Raw genomic sequence first — 17,042 nt, 5'->3', positions numbered from 1 at the left:
CTGCCCATTGCGTTGGCTGCTGGGGGCGAATATTCACAGATTTCGAACAACACAGTTTTTACACGAGTAACGGGCCTCTCACATACAAAATAACAACAGTTGTTTATTTAGTTGATGAAAAGAATGATAAAAAAAATTACTCAGCAACAAAATTAATATGGGTTTGGTGAGAGACTGCATCATGGCAGCATATTACTCTAATGTAACATGCTGAACACATTATTGGAAACTTTTAACATCCATCATGATTAGGGATGGGTATCGAAAACCGGTTCTTGTTGAGAACCGGTTCCCACTGTTTCAATTCCTTGGAATTGTTTGCCATTTTTGCAAACGATTCCCTTATCGATTCCAGTCGCCCCGAATGACGTCACCACGTTGTGGAGCGTCATTTACCTGGCAGGAAACATGGTACCTAAGCGGCTCAGAAGTTTGATTATACTTTACAAGAACGGATGACAACAGGGCAACTTGCAATACTTGAAAAGTAGATATTTCATTTAAGGGAGGAAACACTACGAATATGCAAAAGCATTTGCTCACAAAACACGCAATGACCTTAAATGAATGTCATGTTTTTAATTCCCTTCCGGACTCGTGAATCTCAACCCAGCAGCAGCGGTAACGTTTGCACGTCCTCTCCCGTTAATGCGGCAGGTAAATAATCAACTAACAGTGCATATTATGTTAGCGCGATCTGCCTTATTACAAAACCTGCCATTACTGTGCATTTAGGTGACCATGATGAGAGAGACAGAGTCTGGCTCAGATGCTGGCAGTTCTCGCTGCAGTCTACCGGTAGCATCTCCTTTCAGGCCAGGATAGACGAATGTCACCGAGCAGTGACTAAGTTTGTGGTCAAAGGCTTGCACCCATTTGCCACAGCAGATTTTAGGTAAGTGAATGTGTTTAATTGTAGGCAGGGACATTACTGGATATTCTTGTGTAATTGCTACAGAATAATTTATGTTATACTTTGTTATTGCTACAGAAGAATATTTATTTTATTATTTTACATTTACAATTTTTTTCCTGGGGACGCTGTGACACCCCATTGAAGAGCCGTAGGCTGGATCTCTTAAGATCTCACTGTTGGGTTTGTAAGGCCATGTTACTCCTAAATTTCTATCTTGTTCAAAGAGAAGATATAAAACAAAGTTCTAAGCTAATCGGCCTCAGTGTTCTCCTTAGCATCCCCAGGCTTCTACCTTTCTACCTATAAAACCCGAGAGCAGCCAAATGGCTGGTAGGCTTTTAGCTAAGCTTTAGCTTCAGCCAAGTGGAAGCTAAATTGGCTAGTCATTCATATGTATATTAGGTCGTTACCTGGGAATTCTGGAGGGAGGGGAGTGGGGGTGTGTGATTGAGGGCGTGGGGGAGCTGCTAAAAGCTGTGCACTTCCTTTTGTGTTTCATCTTGATGCATTCTCAATCATCCAGGGAAATAAATCTCCAAAAGTCACCAACTTGGAGTGTTTCAGTTTGCCATCTTAGGGAGAAATCAACACACATGGGTGTAGGTCCTTTGTTGCTGAGATTTATTGATAAAAACAGTACAAAAAACCAACCATTTGTACACATATTTACAAATAATAATAAAAAGTGAGTGAGTACAATTCAACATTTTCAGCAATCACTCACAATCCTGGCACTGCCATGGTATCTGTAGTCTGCATTTACCACATGTGTATCTTTTGCAGTGAACACATCGCACAGTGGCATGATTGTTCTTGCATTTGTGTTTGACCTGACACGTGGCTCTTTTTCCAGGGCTAGGTGTGGAGGGTTGTGTCCAAAGCAACTGTTCTTTTCTTGCCTTCTTCGCAGCTACATGAGAGTGAGCCAACTCTGTTGCAAGCGCCACCAGGAAGTCCACCCGTCTTTCCTTCGTCCCGGTGCATGCTTGATACAGCACATGTGCATTCAGTGCTGCCATGTCAATCATGTTATAAAACACGGCAACTGGCCAGCGCCGTGTTCCTTTGCGGACAGTGTACTCCCGAACCATCTGGTCCATCACATCCACGCCACACTTTGTTTTGTTGTAAAGGGAGACAGTGTTTGGCTTCCTTTTGGTAGTGTTATCAGTCTGAACCACGCTGTGCATGCTGCTAAGAATATAGACTGTCTTCTTCCGTTTGGCCGCATACGCCGTCAGCGTGGCAGCAGAGGTTGAAAACACCTAAGAAATAAGATAAATTGTTATTTCCATAGCCCTTTTACACACAATGAAACACATAAACATAGAACCACAAAAGACCTGCAACATACCTGAGTGGTGAATTCATTGCGATCTGTCTGTCTAGTGGATTGAGGAATTTCCCTGCGAATCCTGTTGACTGTGCCGAGGATGGTGGTTTTCCGTCTAAGAAGTTTTTGCGCAAGTGAAAGCGATGTGAAAAAATTGTCCGTGGTAACATTTCTGCCCTTGTCTAGGAATGGTTCCATCAGCCTCATTACTACATTTTCAGAAAGTCTCTCCCCAGTGGGACGATTGGGGAGTGTTATTTGTTATTTGTGGCACCAATCAGAGGCACCAATCAGAGCACTGGTACTATTGTACCAAGGGTATATATATGATACAATCTCACTGCACTTAGCCTAATCCTTCATTGCCCTGAAGAATTCTGTGGTGTACGGACCTCCTCTCCAAGGAAAGAAAATGCAGAGAAGACTCACCACTCAGCAGGCCTTGGAAATGATCCTGACGGAAGTCGACCCTTGTGACTCGGATGGAGAAGACCTAGAAGTTCAGCCGGATTCGGACTCAGAGCTGTCTGATCAGTCTTCCAGTTAGTTTCATTTCATGTTATTTCCTTTTTCATTTCAAACAAGTAAGTGGATGTAGTTAGTAAGATATTTCAGACATTATTCTGATACAGAGGAGGAGATACTGGAATTATAATTAGTATCTATGCATGCATTTGTGATTTTGTTTGACCTTCCCATTTTGCTCACAATTTGAATTTGTTCACACTGCAGATGAGGAGACTGCTTCTCCACCGAAAAAGAGACCTTGTTTGGGGACTGAGACAGCGAAAGATGGCACAGTGTGGCGTGAAGAACATGTGGGGACCTGTCTCCCTTTCACCCCAATAGAAGCGTACGCTGCAGATGGAGAGCCAACGGCTAAGGCCAGGAGAAGTATCTCGAGTCGCCTTCAGAGCTTCCTGTGTTTCATCACTCTTGACATGCTTCGTAGCATTCAAGAATGGACTATTCAACATGCACAGCAAACGGAGCATGTTCATTGGTTCATGGACCTCCCTGAACTAATGGCATTTATTGCAATTGTGATCTTGCGGGGGGTTTACATGGTGCCATCTGTAAATGACTGCTGGTCAGCAAACCTGGGAAACCCACAGATAATTGGAACTATGGCACGAAACCGCTTCCAAGACATCATGCAACACCTACGCTTTGATGACAAGTCCACCCGCAGTGATCGAGCAAAGACTGACAAGTTCGCTCCACACCTAGCCCTGGAAAAAGAGCCACGTGTCAGGTCAAACACAAATGCAAGAACAATCATGCCACTGTGCGATGTGTTCACTGCAAAAGATACACATGTGGTAAATGCAGACTACAGATACCATGGCAGTGCCAGGATTGTGAGTGATTGCTGAAAATGTTGAAATGTACTCACTCACTTTTTATTATTATTTGTAAATATGTGTGCAAATGGTTGGTTTTTTGTACTGTTTTTATCAATAAATCTCAGCAACAAAGGACATACACCCATGTGTGTTGATTTCTCCCTAAGATGGCAAACTGAAACACTCCAAGTTGGTGACTTTTGGAGATTTATTTCCCTGGATGATTGAGAATGCATCAAGATGAAACACAAAAGGAAGTGCACAGCTTTTAGCAGCTCCCCCACGCCCTCAATCACACACCCCCACTCCCCTCCCTCCAGAATTCCCAGGTAACGACCTAATATACATATGAATGACTAGCCAATTTAGCTTCCACTTGGCTGAAGCTAAAGCTTAGCTAAAAGCCATTTGGCTGTGGGGGAAGAATCGATAAGAGAATCGATAAAGAATCGAATCGTTAAAACAGAATTGAAAATGGAATCGGAATCGTGAAAATCTTATCAATACCCATCCCTAATCATGATAAATGACAGAAAATAAAGGAAAACATTCAAGAGAAGTCAACAGTTTAATAGAGCACAAAATGACATTCTAATTGCTTGTTTTTGAAAAATTATAAGTGCAGTTTATCTCGTCATGCATCATCTTTGCTTCTCTCCATTTTTCAAAATTGCATAAAAAATATCTCCTTTGTTTTTTTCTGTTAGAATTTTCCTTTTTTAATTTTTTCTAGAACACGAAAAATTATTATCTGTAAATACATTCTTGTATATTCAATCTAAGTAGCTGGCTGTTTGACAAATTATTCCCTCCAGTATTTAATTATGTTAGAATCCTAATACCCAGCTCAAATGAGATTTGAGCTCAAAGACCGATGACAAACTGGTCAATAACCACAGCTGAGAAGAAGAAAATCACAAGTCAGCTTAACCACATTATTCCCTGTGGTATGTTAAGACGGTCCCTGCTAATCAAAGCTCAACAAATCAGCTAAAGAGGATTTAAAGAAAAGAAAAAAAAGCAGGGAGAGAATTTCTCCAAACAGCCATGTTTACTTCATTATGCAGTACAGTGTGAACAAGCAGAAGGCAGATTTCAGCTACATTTCATTATGCATGCAAAACAATGTACTACAGCCAGCTAAGCTCTTCTGTGCGGATGGTTAATAAAGATGCAAGATGCCTGAACGAGAACAGGACGGGGACCTTCTACGACAGAGGGGAGTGTTTGACAGCAAACGTGGGTGGTATAAAAAACAAGGAAAAGTTAAAGGAGCTAAGAGCTCCGTTCGAACTTCTCCAGATGGCCGTATTATTATAGACGTCCTCTTTTGCAGGGATAGTGTTTGTGAGGTCATGCGTGTAAACAGAATCAGAGCAAGCCCATAATGTGCCAGGTCAGTGATGGCCCATCCAGAGAGTATACAAACACAGAATAAATATATATACGAGGAAAGGAATAAACATGAACTTGATTTATTGTTGTTTGTATGAGCTGAATTTGTCTTGTCAGTAGAAACAGCTGTGTGAAGCCTCCGGGATGTAAATGTTTCGATGTTTTGGGTCATTCAGAGCTTCTTTCAGCTAAAAAGCCTCAGTTAGTATCACAGCAACAGCCGGGGAGTCCTTCAACCCGTTTCTGATTTGTTAACCACACGCTATCTGACAAAATCACCACACATTAGTGCTGTGATTTGGACTGTATTTGACCAATTAAAGACACACTCAGAGGGCATCATGTCTTTCTTTTTCACTCTACACGGTAAGCTGACCGTGACTAGGTGCTACTGCTTTCTATCGATTCACAGAGAGGAATACTCCACACTGACACGTTTTTAGTTTTTCTGCTCTACCTTCTTGAAAAAAAAAAAGACGCTGCTAAATCTAAATCGGTAACAATTAGGTGAACTGAAGCGTGACGATCTCTGCTCTGTGTGATTCTGACCCTGTTATTAGGGCCAAGCCCCACCACTGCCGCAGTCATATCTGAAGGCGTTTGAAGGTATTTTCCTGGCATGTTCACCGATGGAATATCAAGGCTCTTGTTATTCCCATTTTCAGAGACAATTCTGATGATTAGCTTTTTCACAGGAACTAAATGTGTGAGAGGGTTGGTGTAATAGATAATGGAGGAGTGGCAGTTCTTTCCTTAATCGATCTGTGCTCAGCTGGGTGTTTTATTCATTGATTTCCTCTTACTGTTCGTTTTTACTGACATTTCTGCTGTTAGACCGTGTGGTACTGTGGCAGCAGTTTATTTTTACTGTGTTTGTGCCCTACCAAAAACATGTACTAACCTGGCATTATCACTCTTAACTCCACCATGACCAACAGCACAGAATACCCTGTAAACCTTCAGGCCTGTTAACAGCAATAAATGGTTGTATTAGTAACACACTCTACTTATTAAGGCCCTTGGTCACGAGAAAGAAAAGCAAGTAGGTGATATTAGAGAGGCCAAAAGAAGATAATGCTTCTTAAATGAACCGTCCTAATTTGAATAGGGAATGGCTCATATTTGCAAAAAGCATGCTTTTATTTAATGGCTCCTTAATGGAAATGTGCAGATACAGTCCATCTTAATGGACTGAATCCTATAATAAAGTCAGCAGACTGACGACCACAATAAAGTTCGTTTCATGGGTTCAGTTTTCTACAAACAACTCTTGTGACCGACTGAAGAAATTTGCTTGAATCAGTTGGTATTTCGTGTGCATCCATGTCACTCTCTCACCCAGTCACTCAAGTTGAAGGCTAGAGTTTTAAAACTATTGTGCAAAGTGAGGTGTTATTTTACTGTTAAAGAGATTTATTGTTTGGGACTTTCACGTTGAGTTACCATGACTAAAAATCCCAGTCCAGTAAATGTGTTTGCTGTGCTTTGGTCATTGTTAATCCTCCCCTCTTGGCTAAGTGCCCCCTGAACGCTGTGGACACAAACCGATTTCTGGTGATATACTGTACAGTGTGGTGTAATGTTCCCACCTCTGGCCAACACTTCCTTTATTCCTGAGGGCTATATGTTGTTATGGTGATGGATAGCTCAGGTTAGAACAAGGAGGTATGAAAGTAGCGCTGTGTTACTTCAAGTGTGGAGTCACATCAGAGTCTCTTCACGTGTATTGTTAGAGAAGCACATGCGAGAGTTTGAAAACCAATGAGTGACAATGGAACAGGGACGCTCTGCTCCTTTTCTTATTACTCTTGCTCTCTTGATCCTGCCTTAAACTCCATCAATTCTTTCAAGGTCAAGTGCCACTGCTTTCTAAAACCATGTAATCCTGCAATGACTTGCTCCCATAACATTTCTTCTCTCTTAGTCTTCAACCAAAGGACAAAAGATGGACAAAAACTGACAAGAGCTTTAGTAGAACTGAATTCAAGACTTCCATTTCTGTGTTTATCCAACTACTAATAAAACTCAGAAGAAAGCAAAAACAGGTGATTTGTAATCATAGGTTCTTACTGACATAAGGTCAGGTCAGTTTCTATACATTGGTTTCAGACTGAGGGCAGAAGAGCAAGGCTCATACACAGAGTCGAGAAAAAGTGGAAGAATTTTAGACACGACACAGCAAAGTCAGACTTCCATGAAAAATAGTGCAAGGTAAGGTGATGTTACTGAGATGAACCCTTTGGATCAAAATAATGTGGCCACAGAGTAAAACACTGTTATATTATCACAGTACGATTACCATGATAGTGATACTCAGTCCACCACAAGACAATCATAAACACGTCATGATATTGGAGTGACTCAAATAGAGGACATAACCCCCCAAAAAACAGAGACAATAAAGTGAAAGAGTCTTGAACCACACCTCATTTCTTTACATGTTTCCTTCAAGGAGCTAGGCTTTCTTGCAACTGTTATTGGACCTGATCATTTGCAGAGGAATGGCTTTTGATTGTTTGTTTCTTAAGTCCATTAACACTGACTCACTATGAATCATTAAAGCATAAAAAGGCACCTAACTCAAGGGGTGAACCAGTGTTGTGTCTACACAGACAATTTAGCAAAGAACCAATTTTAAATTGTATCATTAGACAGTTTTGTGTTACTAGCAGCCTGTCACAACAACATATCATTGTTCCCATTTCTTCAGATGAATTTGTGAAAAATACAAAAGACGACACAGTTTTCCTGGCATAAAATCATATTTTTGCAACAAGAATGTGATTCACTAACAGTTATTACAAACACAAAAAACCTGGCCTATCTCTGCATGGTGTGCAGTGTGTCAGCCGGTGCTGTTGGGGATCTCAGGGATCTGATCCACCAAGCAATACCATCTGGAAAGAGTCTGATTGGCATCAACATGACAATGATCCTAAACACACAGACAATGCAGTAAAACCATATCTGGACAGAAAAACACACAGGAGAACACTATTGGTCAAGGACTGGCCTCCCCAGAGCCCAGACCTCAACATTACTGAAGCATTGTGGGATCATAGTGACCAAATATAGACTTTCAAGCTCGACAGAACTGTTTGTGCCTTAGATACTGCATTCCCATGTACGTTTGCACATGTTTCAATAAATTGATGCACACATTTCCCAGCTTCCTAGAAAAATATATAAATATTTGCACAGTAATGTAGTGCTTTATCACCGTGGTTACATAATATAATTGTTTTTCAAATTTAATAATGTGCCAGTTCACCTAATTAGCCCTGTGATTAGCTTTCTGTCATTTTCCCTTTGTGAGTTTGTTCTTCACAACAAATTAATAAACTTCCAGTTGTCCTCATGTATTTCATAATTGGCACCACAACCAAGAACAGTACCACCAGAGTATTGATAAGGTATCTAAAGGGATAATGGGATGATACATTGCCGTATTCATTGTTTTGCGTCATTGCTACTACAAAGAATAGAAAACAATTCTGCATTCTTATTTCACAAGGGATGGTTGGAAGGATGGAATAATGAAAGCTGTATATAATCCCTAATCAAAACATGGAATAGGATAGACTTATTCCTAGACTACAAGTCACCTTCACCATTTCACATACATTTATTTCATCCTCCCTGCATTCACATTCAAGTAAATCCAGTTTAGAAACACCAGTTAACTGAAAACTGATTTTTTTTCTACTGTGGGAGGAAGCTGGCGGACCCGGTTGCTCTTTGGTTTGCACTCATTGCTCAGACACACTTAACCTGGTGCATTGTGCTTGTAGCAGTGATTGTCCGGGCTGAGAAAGAAATTTAATGTCAAATAAATCAGTAAATAATGAAAGCAGATGTGTTGTCTTCAGGACATCTGCAACAATAACACCATCTCATTTAATCTAATACTAATTACTCAGCAATTACTTGGCAGGTGTGGAGGTTTATGGCTTTCATTATTCCAGCTCGTGCTTTTTTGATGGAACAAAAACAATCCACCCACAGAGGGTTTATGAATAAACACTGAACCTGCATTACATGCTTCTGAAAACAATGTATTCTAAGAAACTCAGTTATTATTCATGCCCTTCATATTCCTTTAGTTGAAGAGGTGTAAAGCAAAGATGCATGCGAAGAAAAATGTCTTACTGGAACAGATTCACGCTGTCTTGGTCATTTGGTTTTATCACCAAGCTGAAAGGCTCTGTGAGGTCCTTCCTGCTGTCTGCCAACATCACTTCTTTTCTGTGTCATCGTCACCCTGTTCCCATCTCGTACCTTATCACCGTCATCGTTCTCTCCCTGTCAGCCCAAACCCCCCCCTCTGTGTCCATCTTACCCTTTCCCAGTTGTTCTTCTTATTCAGCTTCCGTGTTTGTTGAAGAGCCAGTAAAAGTCAGGCCAGCAGCAGCTGTCCAAACACGGATAGCCCCCCACAGGTTCCTAGTTGATTTCCTGCAAGCTATTACTATTGCCCAACATTTCCACTACTGTCACCATGGTGCCAGTCGTTGGAGGGGGGCTGAACTAGCAGTGCGAATATGTGATAAAATGAAAATGAAGGAGAGCTTCAGGGAGCTGAGGAGAAACTATGAAACTGGAGAATAAGAAATAAAAATGCCCATGAAGAATAAAATGACAAATGTAACGGTTTAAGAAAACAAAAGTCTGTGAAGGTTCTCAGTCATCCAGGTCATCGTAGTCAAAGGAGCTTGCAAAGAAAAGCATCTGGACTTCTTTAAGTTGCTTGAAGACGTTTCACCTCTCTCGGATGAGAGGTGAAACCTTCACAGACATATCTAAATCACAAACTATTTTGTGTGTGAATTGCAAACCTACATTAACAGACCTACTCTCTTACTGAGCACCACAAACAGGTGATACATACAACACGGACTTACTATGGGTTCTTGGATATACTGGCTTTTATGGAGCTCTTCACTTGTCTGCTGCGGCTGGAAAGAACACTTGTGAAATCTAGACAGAGAAGCAAATCAGTGAGCTGGAAAACACTTAAAAGTCTGGCGGTAATTTACCTGTCACAAATATCATTTCACACACTGGATGTAGGAAACGTTTGGCTATCACATAGTATAAATGACACTAAAATATAAATTTGATACAAGGCAGTATCTTTGCCTCTCTCTTAGTCATCTTTTGAAGCCATTGACTACACAGCATATCAGAGGAGTCATGCTGAGTCATTGATCCTTGGGGGCTCTTTGCGTCGCTTTTAAATGACTGAAAATCTGATTGATTTCTACATTTTGTCAAAAGTCAAAAAGGTTGAACCACTTGTGGTTCTATGTATGCTGAGATCAACAGAAGACAAATGACTGCCAAGACATTCAAAGATCCTGCAGTCTGTCCATTTTACAGTAAGATTGAACAACAGGAACAGCAAGACAGATGGTCGAGCTAACTACTAGAAACTGCTAAAAAACATTGCTTTAAACACTTGCAGACTGAAACTCCAAACCTTTACTTGCTAAAGACATAACAGTCCAGGCATGCGGGGCAGTTTACACCAATACTCTTCACAATATTCAGTTTGACAGACTCAAAAACATGTTTTAGGGTACTGGACCACCACATGCTGCCAACTCAATGCCTCATCACTTAAGACTATCAAACACAATTAGCAAGGCAAAGAAGCAGTATGAACGCTCACTTGCACTATTCTAGGTTTGAACCTGCATGCTCTTTTCTCTGGCAGCTACAGTTTCTTCTCCATCATCCATCCTCTTTCACTTATTCTTATCAGGGTTACGTAGGGTTGGAGCCTTTCTCAGCTACAATAGGGTACAAGCCAGGGTACATCCTGGGCAGGTTGCCAGTCTTATGAGGGTTAATGACATCTAATATGACACTACATACTGCTTCCCATCTGGGTGAAGGACACTCACAAAAGAGACTATTAATCTCAATAGTTTCAAATTCTAGTTTTAAAAAAGGATTCAATGAAAACATTCTTCCAAAAAATATTCCCTCATTTATTGAAAGGGAAAGTTGCTGTCAACTGTCCACCATCTAATCTAATGAGTGTAAAGGCCAGGGCATATGGGTTACATCATTTTCATACTCATCAAACCACTCGTTGACCCTTCATGCCCTGTGAATGGGATTCTGGAAAACAAGTCCCATCAGCATCAAGACGTTTCATCAAACGTTGATCACGGGTGATCACGCTGAAGAACTTTCCATTTGTTATCAGTGCCCCACCATCTAAGAGGACAAGTTAATCCAAAACAACCACTCAACCACTGCATTCATGATCCCCCAGATCTTACTGAAGGTTTCAACACTCAGGTTTTTTATTTAATCTGTTTTCCGATAGACCAGATTTGACAAAAAAACCTGAAGTTAAAAAAGAACAGGCAGCATCACAGCTGCTGTTCAACACCGTCTTCCATTCCACTCAAATGTGAAATAACACTCACCGTTTCTGATTTTTGAATGCCCACCACCTAATTATCTAGCACTTTGCTTTAGCAAAAGGTTTTTTTTTTTGTATTTATAGTTCTATGACTAACCATTTTCTATCTATTTTGGGTCCCTTGACGCTCATACTAACACTGGTAGGGACGCTGTGTATCCACCTGCTAATTTCCTGGATTTAATGATGTGAAATTAGGGACCACGTTTGTAGAGAAAACTCGCCCACAAATCGAGCACAGCAGGTCGTCTTACATGGTAATTAGGAAGTGTTAAATTAAGCTTAAGCTTTAACAAATCTCTGGGATTTGCATTTCCACAAGCAGGTTTGTAAAGTTGTCAAGAGTTTGATGAGCCCACCTCAGAACACATATATGTATCATAAGTCTTACAGCAGGAAATTGGACCAGATTATGAAAGTGTTCTTGGGAGAACACCAGGATGTATTTCATGTTGTTTCCAAGCGCATAAAAGAGTTGTCTAGTTGATAGCTATCTACAGTTTACAATGTACTCTGTGTGTTATGGTGTGTTGAGAATACAATAGATTAAAAAGTCTTTACAGCTCTGAACTCTTTTCACAAACATGTCCCTGCTGAAGCTCTGAGAAATGTTTTTGTTTGCCCATTGCTGTACTTGCTATCTCCTGCCCTATTACTAAGACTACCAGTGGAGTACAGGTATTAAACTGCTGCATGGGTGGCTTACGGAAAGGAAGGTCAGCAGCCCAATTAGCCCCTGCTGAAATGCGAAGAGGTGAAGTGATGGAGTGAAAGACAGGCAGTAAATTATAACAATAGGTGTTTCTTTTTTCTCTCTTCTCCCAAGCAGTAGATTGCTTTTTGTCCTGGTCTTACAGAAATGATTTTTTTTCCTCCAGGAGGAGAAACATTTATCTCATTTGATTTAGGATGGGAGCGTTCACCACCGTTAAATGATCCTAAAATAAAAGGAGTTGCAGTAGCAGTAATGGGACAATGTGTCAGTCTGCACACAGCAGGTGAGGAGAACAGGAAGTCCAGTCATAGCTGCCATTTAACTGCTCAATTTTCAAAGTAAAAACCCTTTTTATACTACCCTGTTATACTACTGTCCTGTCGTGACCATTTGCATTTTTTCTTTTTTTTGCACAAACAAGAAAATTAGAAAAACTGTTCTCTAATGTCCCTCATTTATTCTGCAGGCTGTATCTGAAAGATGGCTGACAATTGGCCACAATCCTCTCGTGAAGCCTGAGTGGTTTTGCATAAACTGGAGGGTGGATCTCCCTTTGAAAACGAAGAATAGTATTGGCCTTTCATTCACAAGGTATGCTATCTCTTAAGAACAAAAACCCATCAGGAAAACATACTGATGCCATAGATCAAGGGAGCTTTGGGTTGTTTTGCAGTAGACGTTTATACAATCCACCGTTTGACAGAATGAAGGTTTGAAGCCTTTTAAGGTGCTTCCACAGTGGCTTCCATTTTCCAACCCAGAGGCTATGTCTATCATTTATATACAGCCTATTACTCTTCCCTGATTTCTTAGTATTGAGACGGTCCCTAACTTCATTACCTTTCCCTCACATCAAGTTGCCAGGTTTTAATATCGGATTATGAGGTTCAAATATGCCACGCAACAACAGTCAAGCTTTATCCTGCACAATGACACAACTCTGCTGATAACTGAATGAAGGTTATGAAATCTGAACTTAACTGATGGTCTTAATATCAAACCCTAAAAATACAACCCTTGTGTGTTTTCTACATTTTCAAATGTGCATCGTAGATTTGATCAAAGACGCACAACCAAATCTTTGCTTTTCATCACCCTCGCTTTCACTGTTCGTCATCCTCACAGGGATATGTGTGTAACGCTGTGTTTATGCGAGTGCGTGTCATCTTATATGAGTGTGCATGACAGCGACGTTATGCACTCATATGTAATTCAAGTGATTGCTTCTGTCCTGGTGTGACTGCAGGAGCTTAAGGCAACAGCTGTTCTCTGCTGCTCTGACTGTTGTGGCCGCATCCCACATCTCCCCACTCCACTACTGTCACTCCACATTCCTGTGCTGGCGCATGTCTGAAGGCTCAGACCTGTTTTTTGTATCATTTGAGATTGCAAAAATCTGCATTAACAAGACATGGGCGTTTTTGGAAAGGGTTAAAGGATCGTTAATAAAAGTCCAGCTGTACAGATCAGCTTTGTTGTAATTTGTAGAGGTTTGCAGATCTCTGTCAATGTTTTACACATATTCATATTCTCTCTGTTTCTTTTAAAGAAAGATGAGAAACAGGCTGAGTTGACAAAGTAATAAATGACAAACCAGCTACAGAATTAAGCTTTCCATCATTATAAATCTGTTGGACTGAAGTTATTTACCTTTTCCTGTCCTAAACATCGCACTCGTGTGAATCTAACTTATTCTGTGAATCTATTCTTCTTGGGACGAAGACTAAAAGAAGACTAAAGCATAAAGACAATAGCCAAGTGGATCAAGTCTGTTTCCAAATGTCTTGCTGACACTCATTCAAGCTGCAATCTGGGCAGTTATTAGGCTGGGTCAACACCTTTGCCATGTTTCTCGAGTTGTTCTCCAGCAGTTTTAAGCATGATGGGATCTGCCGCGGGTGGGGCCACTGCCATCTGGGGGAGTCGATCCAACGCGGGATAGTGCTTGCTCTGCCAATGTTTAGGTGGGCTGTACATGTCAAAGCGATAATCACTTGAATGCCAGAACCCGAAGCTGTCAAGCAGAACACTGGCTTTTAACGAGATGATCAATATCATTCACTTCACAGGTCAGTGGTTTAATGTTGTGGCTGATTGGTGTGCATCTCTTCTTTATCTACCTCCTCTATCTATGCTCAGTGCACTCCCAGTATTGAAAGCTCCAAAAAATCCAATTCCTTTAATGACAACTTGACGCTAGCTCCAAAAATGATTTAAGCTCCCATTTTAAAATCACCCATTTCTATATTTACCCATTTAGAGTTTTATTAAGCCTAAAAGTGAGCTAAAAAGTTAGCTTAAAGTTTGTTTTGACTGAGGTGTCAGTCATTTATATACCATTGAAAGAAGTAGAAAAAAAGAGAAAAAATAAGCTTATAATTTGATTGTCTATGGAAAAAAGCATGCAAATAACATAGTCTGAAAGAAACTGTAATAAATGTGAGGGTAATGTCTCCATTAATGGAACCAGTTCCATGATATTGCTTTGATTTGTTTTTCATGGTTACGTTACCCAAGCTCTTTTCTTGGGTCTATCAGGCTTACAGGTGTGCTGGCCTTTGGCAAAAAAAAGTGTATCAATATGCAAACAGTGAAGTATCTCAAAAGCTATCATCTACAAAAGTTCCCAAGCAGGCAACAAAGAACTTTATATTGATTAATCCTCCGAGATGCATTCTACTAGCTTCTTCCCAAACTCATTTTCTCTGTCATGTTTTCTATTCTTCAACCAGCAGTTGCTCTCAGCAGCAATTATGCTATTATCTAAACCACACAAAAGACCAGTGCAGGCAAAGTGGAACAAAACACAATCTTGGTCCTTTTAACAAGTATGTGTTGCCTCAGGTAACATTAGGCATTTCTGCAGACCTCTCAAAGGAATATGGGTGGCAAATCTGTGCCAAGATTCAACTTTTTCGTGAGTAGAAAGCTCTGTTCTCTGCTATTGTATCATAGAATATCTGTATGCATGTACTAAATTTCAATACTTTAATTATAAGAAAACTGCCATGCTACTCTATGCCCCTTGTAGAAATTTCATCTGTATTAACCTCACTGACCTAGTCCTCAAGGTTTCAAATTCAGATATGCCCTATCTAGGTTAAGTGGGTATTTCTGTTTATTTCTGCATGGAACTCAATTCTTCACATTCACACCACAGTATGTCCTCCATTTCTTCTTCTTTCCCTCATGAATTATCAATAGCTTGCTCCCGTGTGTGGTGATAAGTCTTTGAAAAGTGACCGTGAATACATATAAGCAGACATTAAGAATTGATCAGCACCTGCTACATTCACATCACCACAAGATTATTTTTTGTGCTCTCCAGGAAACATAGAATACTGTATGTGTCAGAGTTCCTACCAGGAAGGGCATGGCAAGGTCAGCGAAGTAAACAAACGCGGCCCCCAGTGTAAATCCTACAGCCACAGGCACGAAAGCAAATGAGCCGTACTTCCCAGAATCCTCCGCCATGTCGATGGCTGGGGCCAGCAGTGACCAATAGGAAGCAGCCAGCATTACCTGAAATACACAGAAAAAGAGGGCAAAGAGGAAATTTAAAAAAAGAAGAAGAATATGAAGCTTGGATTTTTGTGTACTTTTGGTTTCAGTCCAAAAATGCTGTCAGGTTAGAGGGAAAAGGATGGAGGATGCCCTATAGTGCTGTAAAGTCATGAGTCACCCCTCAATTCTTTATATTTTGTTAGGAAAATGGAAATGATGAAATGATAAACATATCCATCCATCCATCCATTCGCTTCCGCTTATCCTTTTCAGGGTCGCGGGGGGCGCTGGAGCCTATCCCAGCTGTCATAGGGCGAAAGGCGGGGTACACCCTGGACAGGTCGCCAGTCTGTCACAGGGCCAACACACAGGGACAGACAACCATTCGCACTCACATTCATTCGCACATTCACACCTAGTGGCAATTTGGATTATCCAATTAACCTATCCCCACAAGCTGCATGTCTTTGGACATGATAAACATATACTACGTGGAAATCCATGGAAATAAATTATATAGGGCAATTCAATCCTTCAACACAGCCTGAACACTCCGAGGCAAGTTTTCTTGTCATTTCCTGAAGTAGTCTTCAGGAATAGTTCTCCAGGCTTCTTGAAGGACTTTCAAAGCTCTGTTGGATGCTGACTGTCTTTGGTCCCGTTCTCTGTCAAGATGATCCTACACTGCTTCACTAATGTTGAGGTCTGGACTTTTTTCTTAAGGTTTTTCACAGGAGCCAAACGTTATTGTAAGCTTTTTTTTTTTTAGTGGTCTTAAGCGATAGTTCTTCAGGTGTTCAGAAGTGCTTTCAAAGTTCTTTGGATTTTGGCTGCTTTTTCACTCATTTTCAGTCCAGTCCTTGCAACAGTAAATCCTTGCACTCAACTCAAGGGATGAACTAGTGTTGTGTATATTTGTAACTGACGATTTAGCAAATAACCAACTGTTAAATTGTTACAATATGTTAAACATAGGATGACAGGCAAAAAAAACTACTTATCAAAAACTCTGCATATTTAAGCAACAAATGTCCAAAAGGAAACGCAGTTGATCCATCTACTGTTCATTGAAGCCTTATCAGAAATGCTGTGAGTGGAAGGGTGACTTCCAAGAAGCATTCTTAAGAAAGAGAAATGGGGAGAAAAGACTGAGGTATGCCAAACATGATGACTGGGGTGAAAAATCGGTGGCAACAGGTGTTATGGAGTGATGACATTTTTGGTTCAAATCATTGTCAATATGTAATGGGTACAACAGTGAGTGTCTACAGCTATCTGTAAAACACAGTGAAGTTCTATCAGAGTTTGGAGCTGCATTTCAGACAGTGTTAAAATTGATCGGCATATCAACACAGAAGAGTACTCTCAGATTTTCATCACTCATACAACGCCAATAC

General features: G+C 40.6%; 2 protein-coding genes across 4 annotated transcripts in view; one reads left to right on the top strand and one right to left on the bottom strand.

The window, feature by feature from the left end:
* slc39a11 (solute carrier family 39, member 11) overlaps nt 1-17,042 on the bottom strand; it is a 197,089-nt gene that overhangs the window by 128,837 nt on the left and 51,210 nt on the right. For all 3 annotated transcript variants that reach the window (XM_085465569.1, XM_085465568.1, XM_085465570.1), the window contains exon 4: nt 15,505-15,663. In XM_085465569.1, coding sequence (XP_085321695.1) covers nt 15,505-15,663 — 159 coding nt within the window. The remainder of the gene's footprint in view (nt 1-15,504; nt 15,664-17,042) is intronic.
* On the top strand, nt 1,405-3,625 carry LOC146702642 (uncharacterized). Its single transcript, XM_085467281.1, has 2 exons — nt 1,405-2,791; nt 2,982-3,625. The coding sequence occupies exons 1-2, from the start codon at nt 2,662-2,664 to the stop codon at nt 3,623-3,625; spliced, it is 774 nt and encodes a 257-aa protein (XP_085323407.1). The 5' UTR covers nt 1,405-2,661.

The sequence above is a fragment of the Copadichromis virginalis genome, linkage group LG8 (assembly GCF_057382275.1).
Source record: "Copadichromis virginalis isolate Kocher_CV1m ecotype Utaka linkage group LG8, C_Virginalis_male_GT1.1, whole genome shotgun sequence".
NCBI lineage: Eukaryota > Metazoa > Chordata > Actinopteri > Cichliformes > Cichlidae > Copadichromis > Copadichromis virginalis.
The sequence above is the reverse complement of the archived record's forward strand: the minus strand, read 5'-3'. Positions and strand labels throughout refer to the sequence as shown.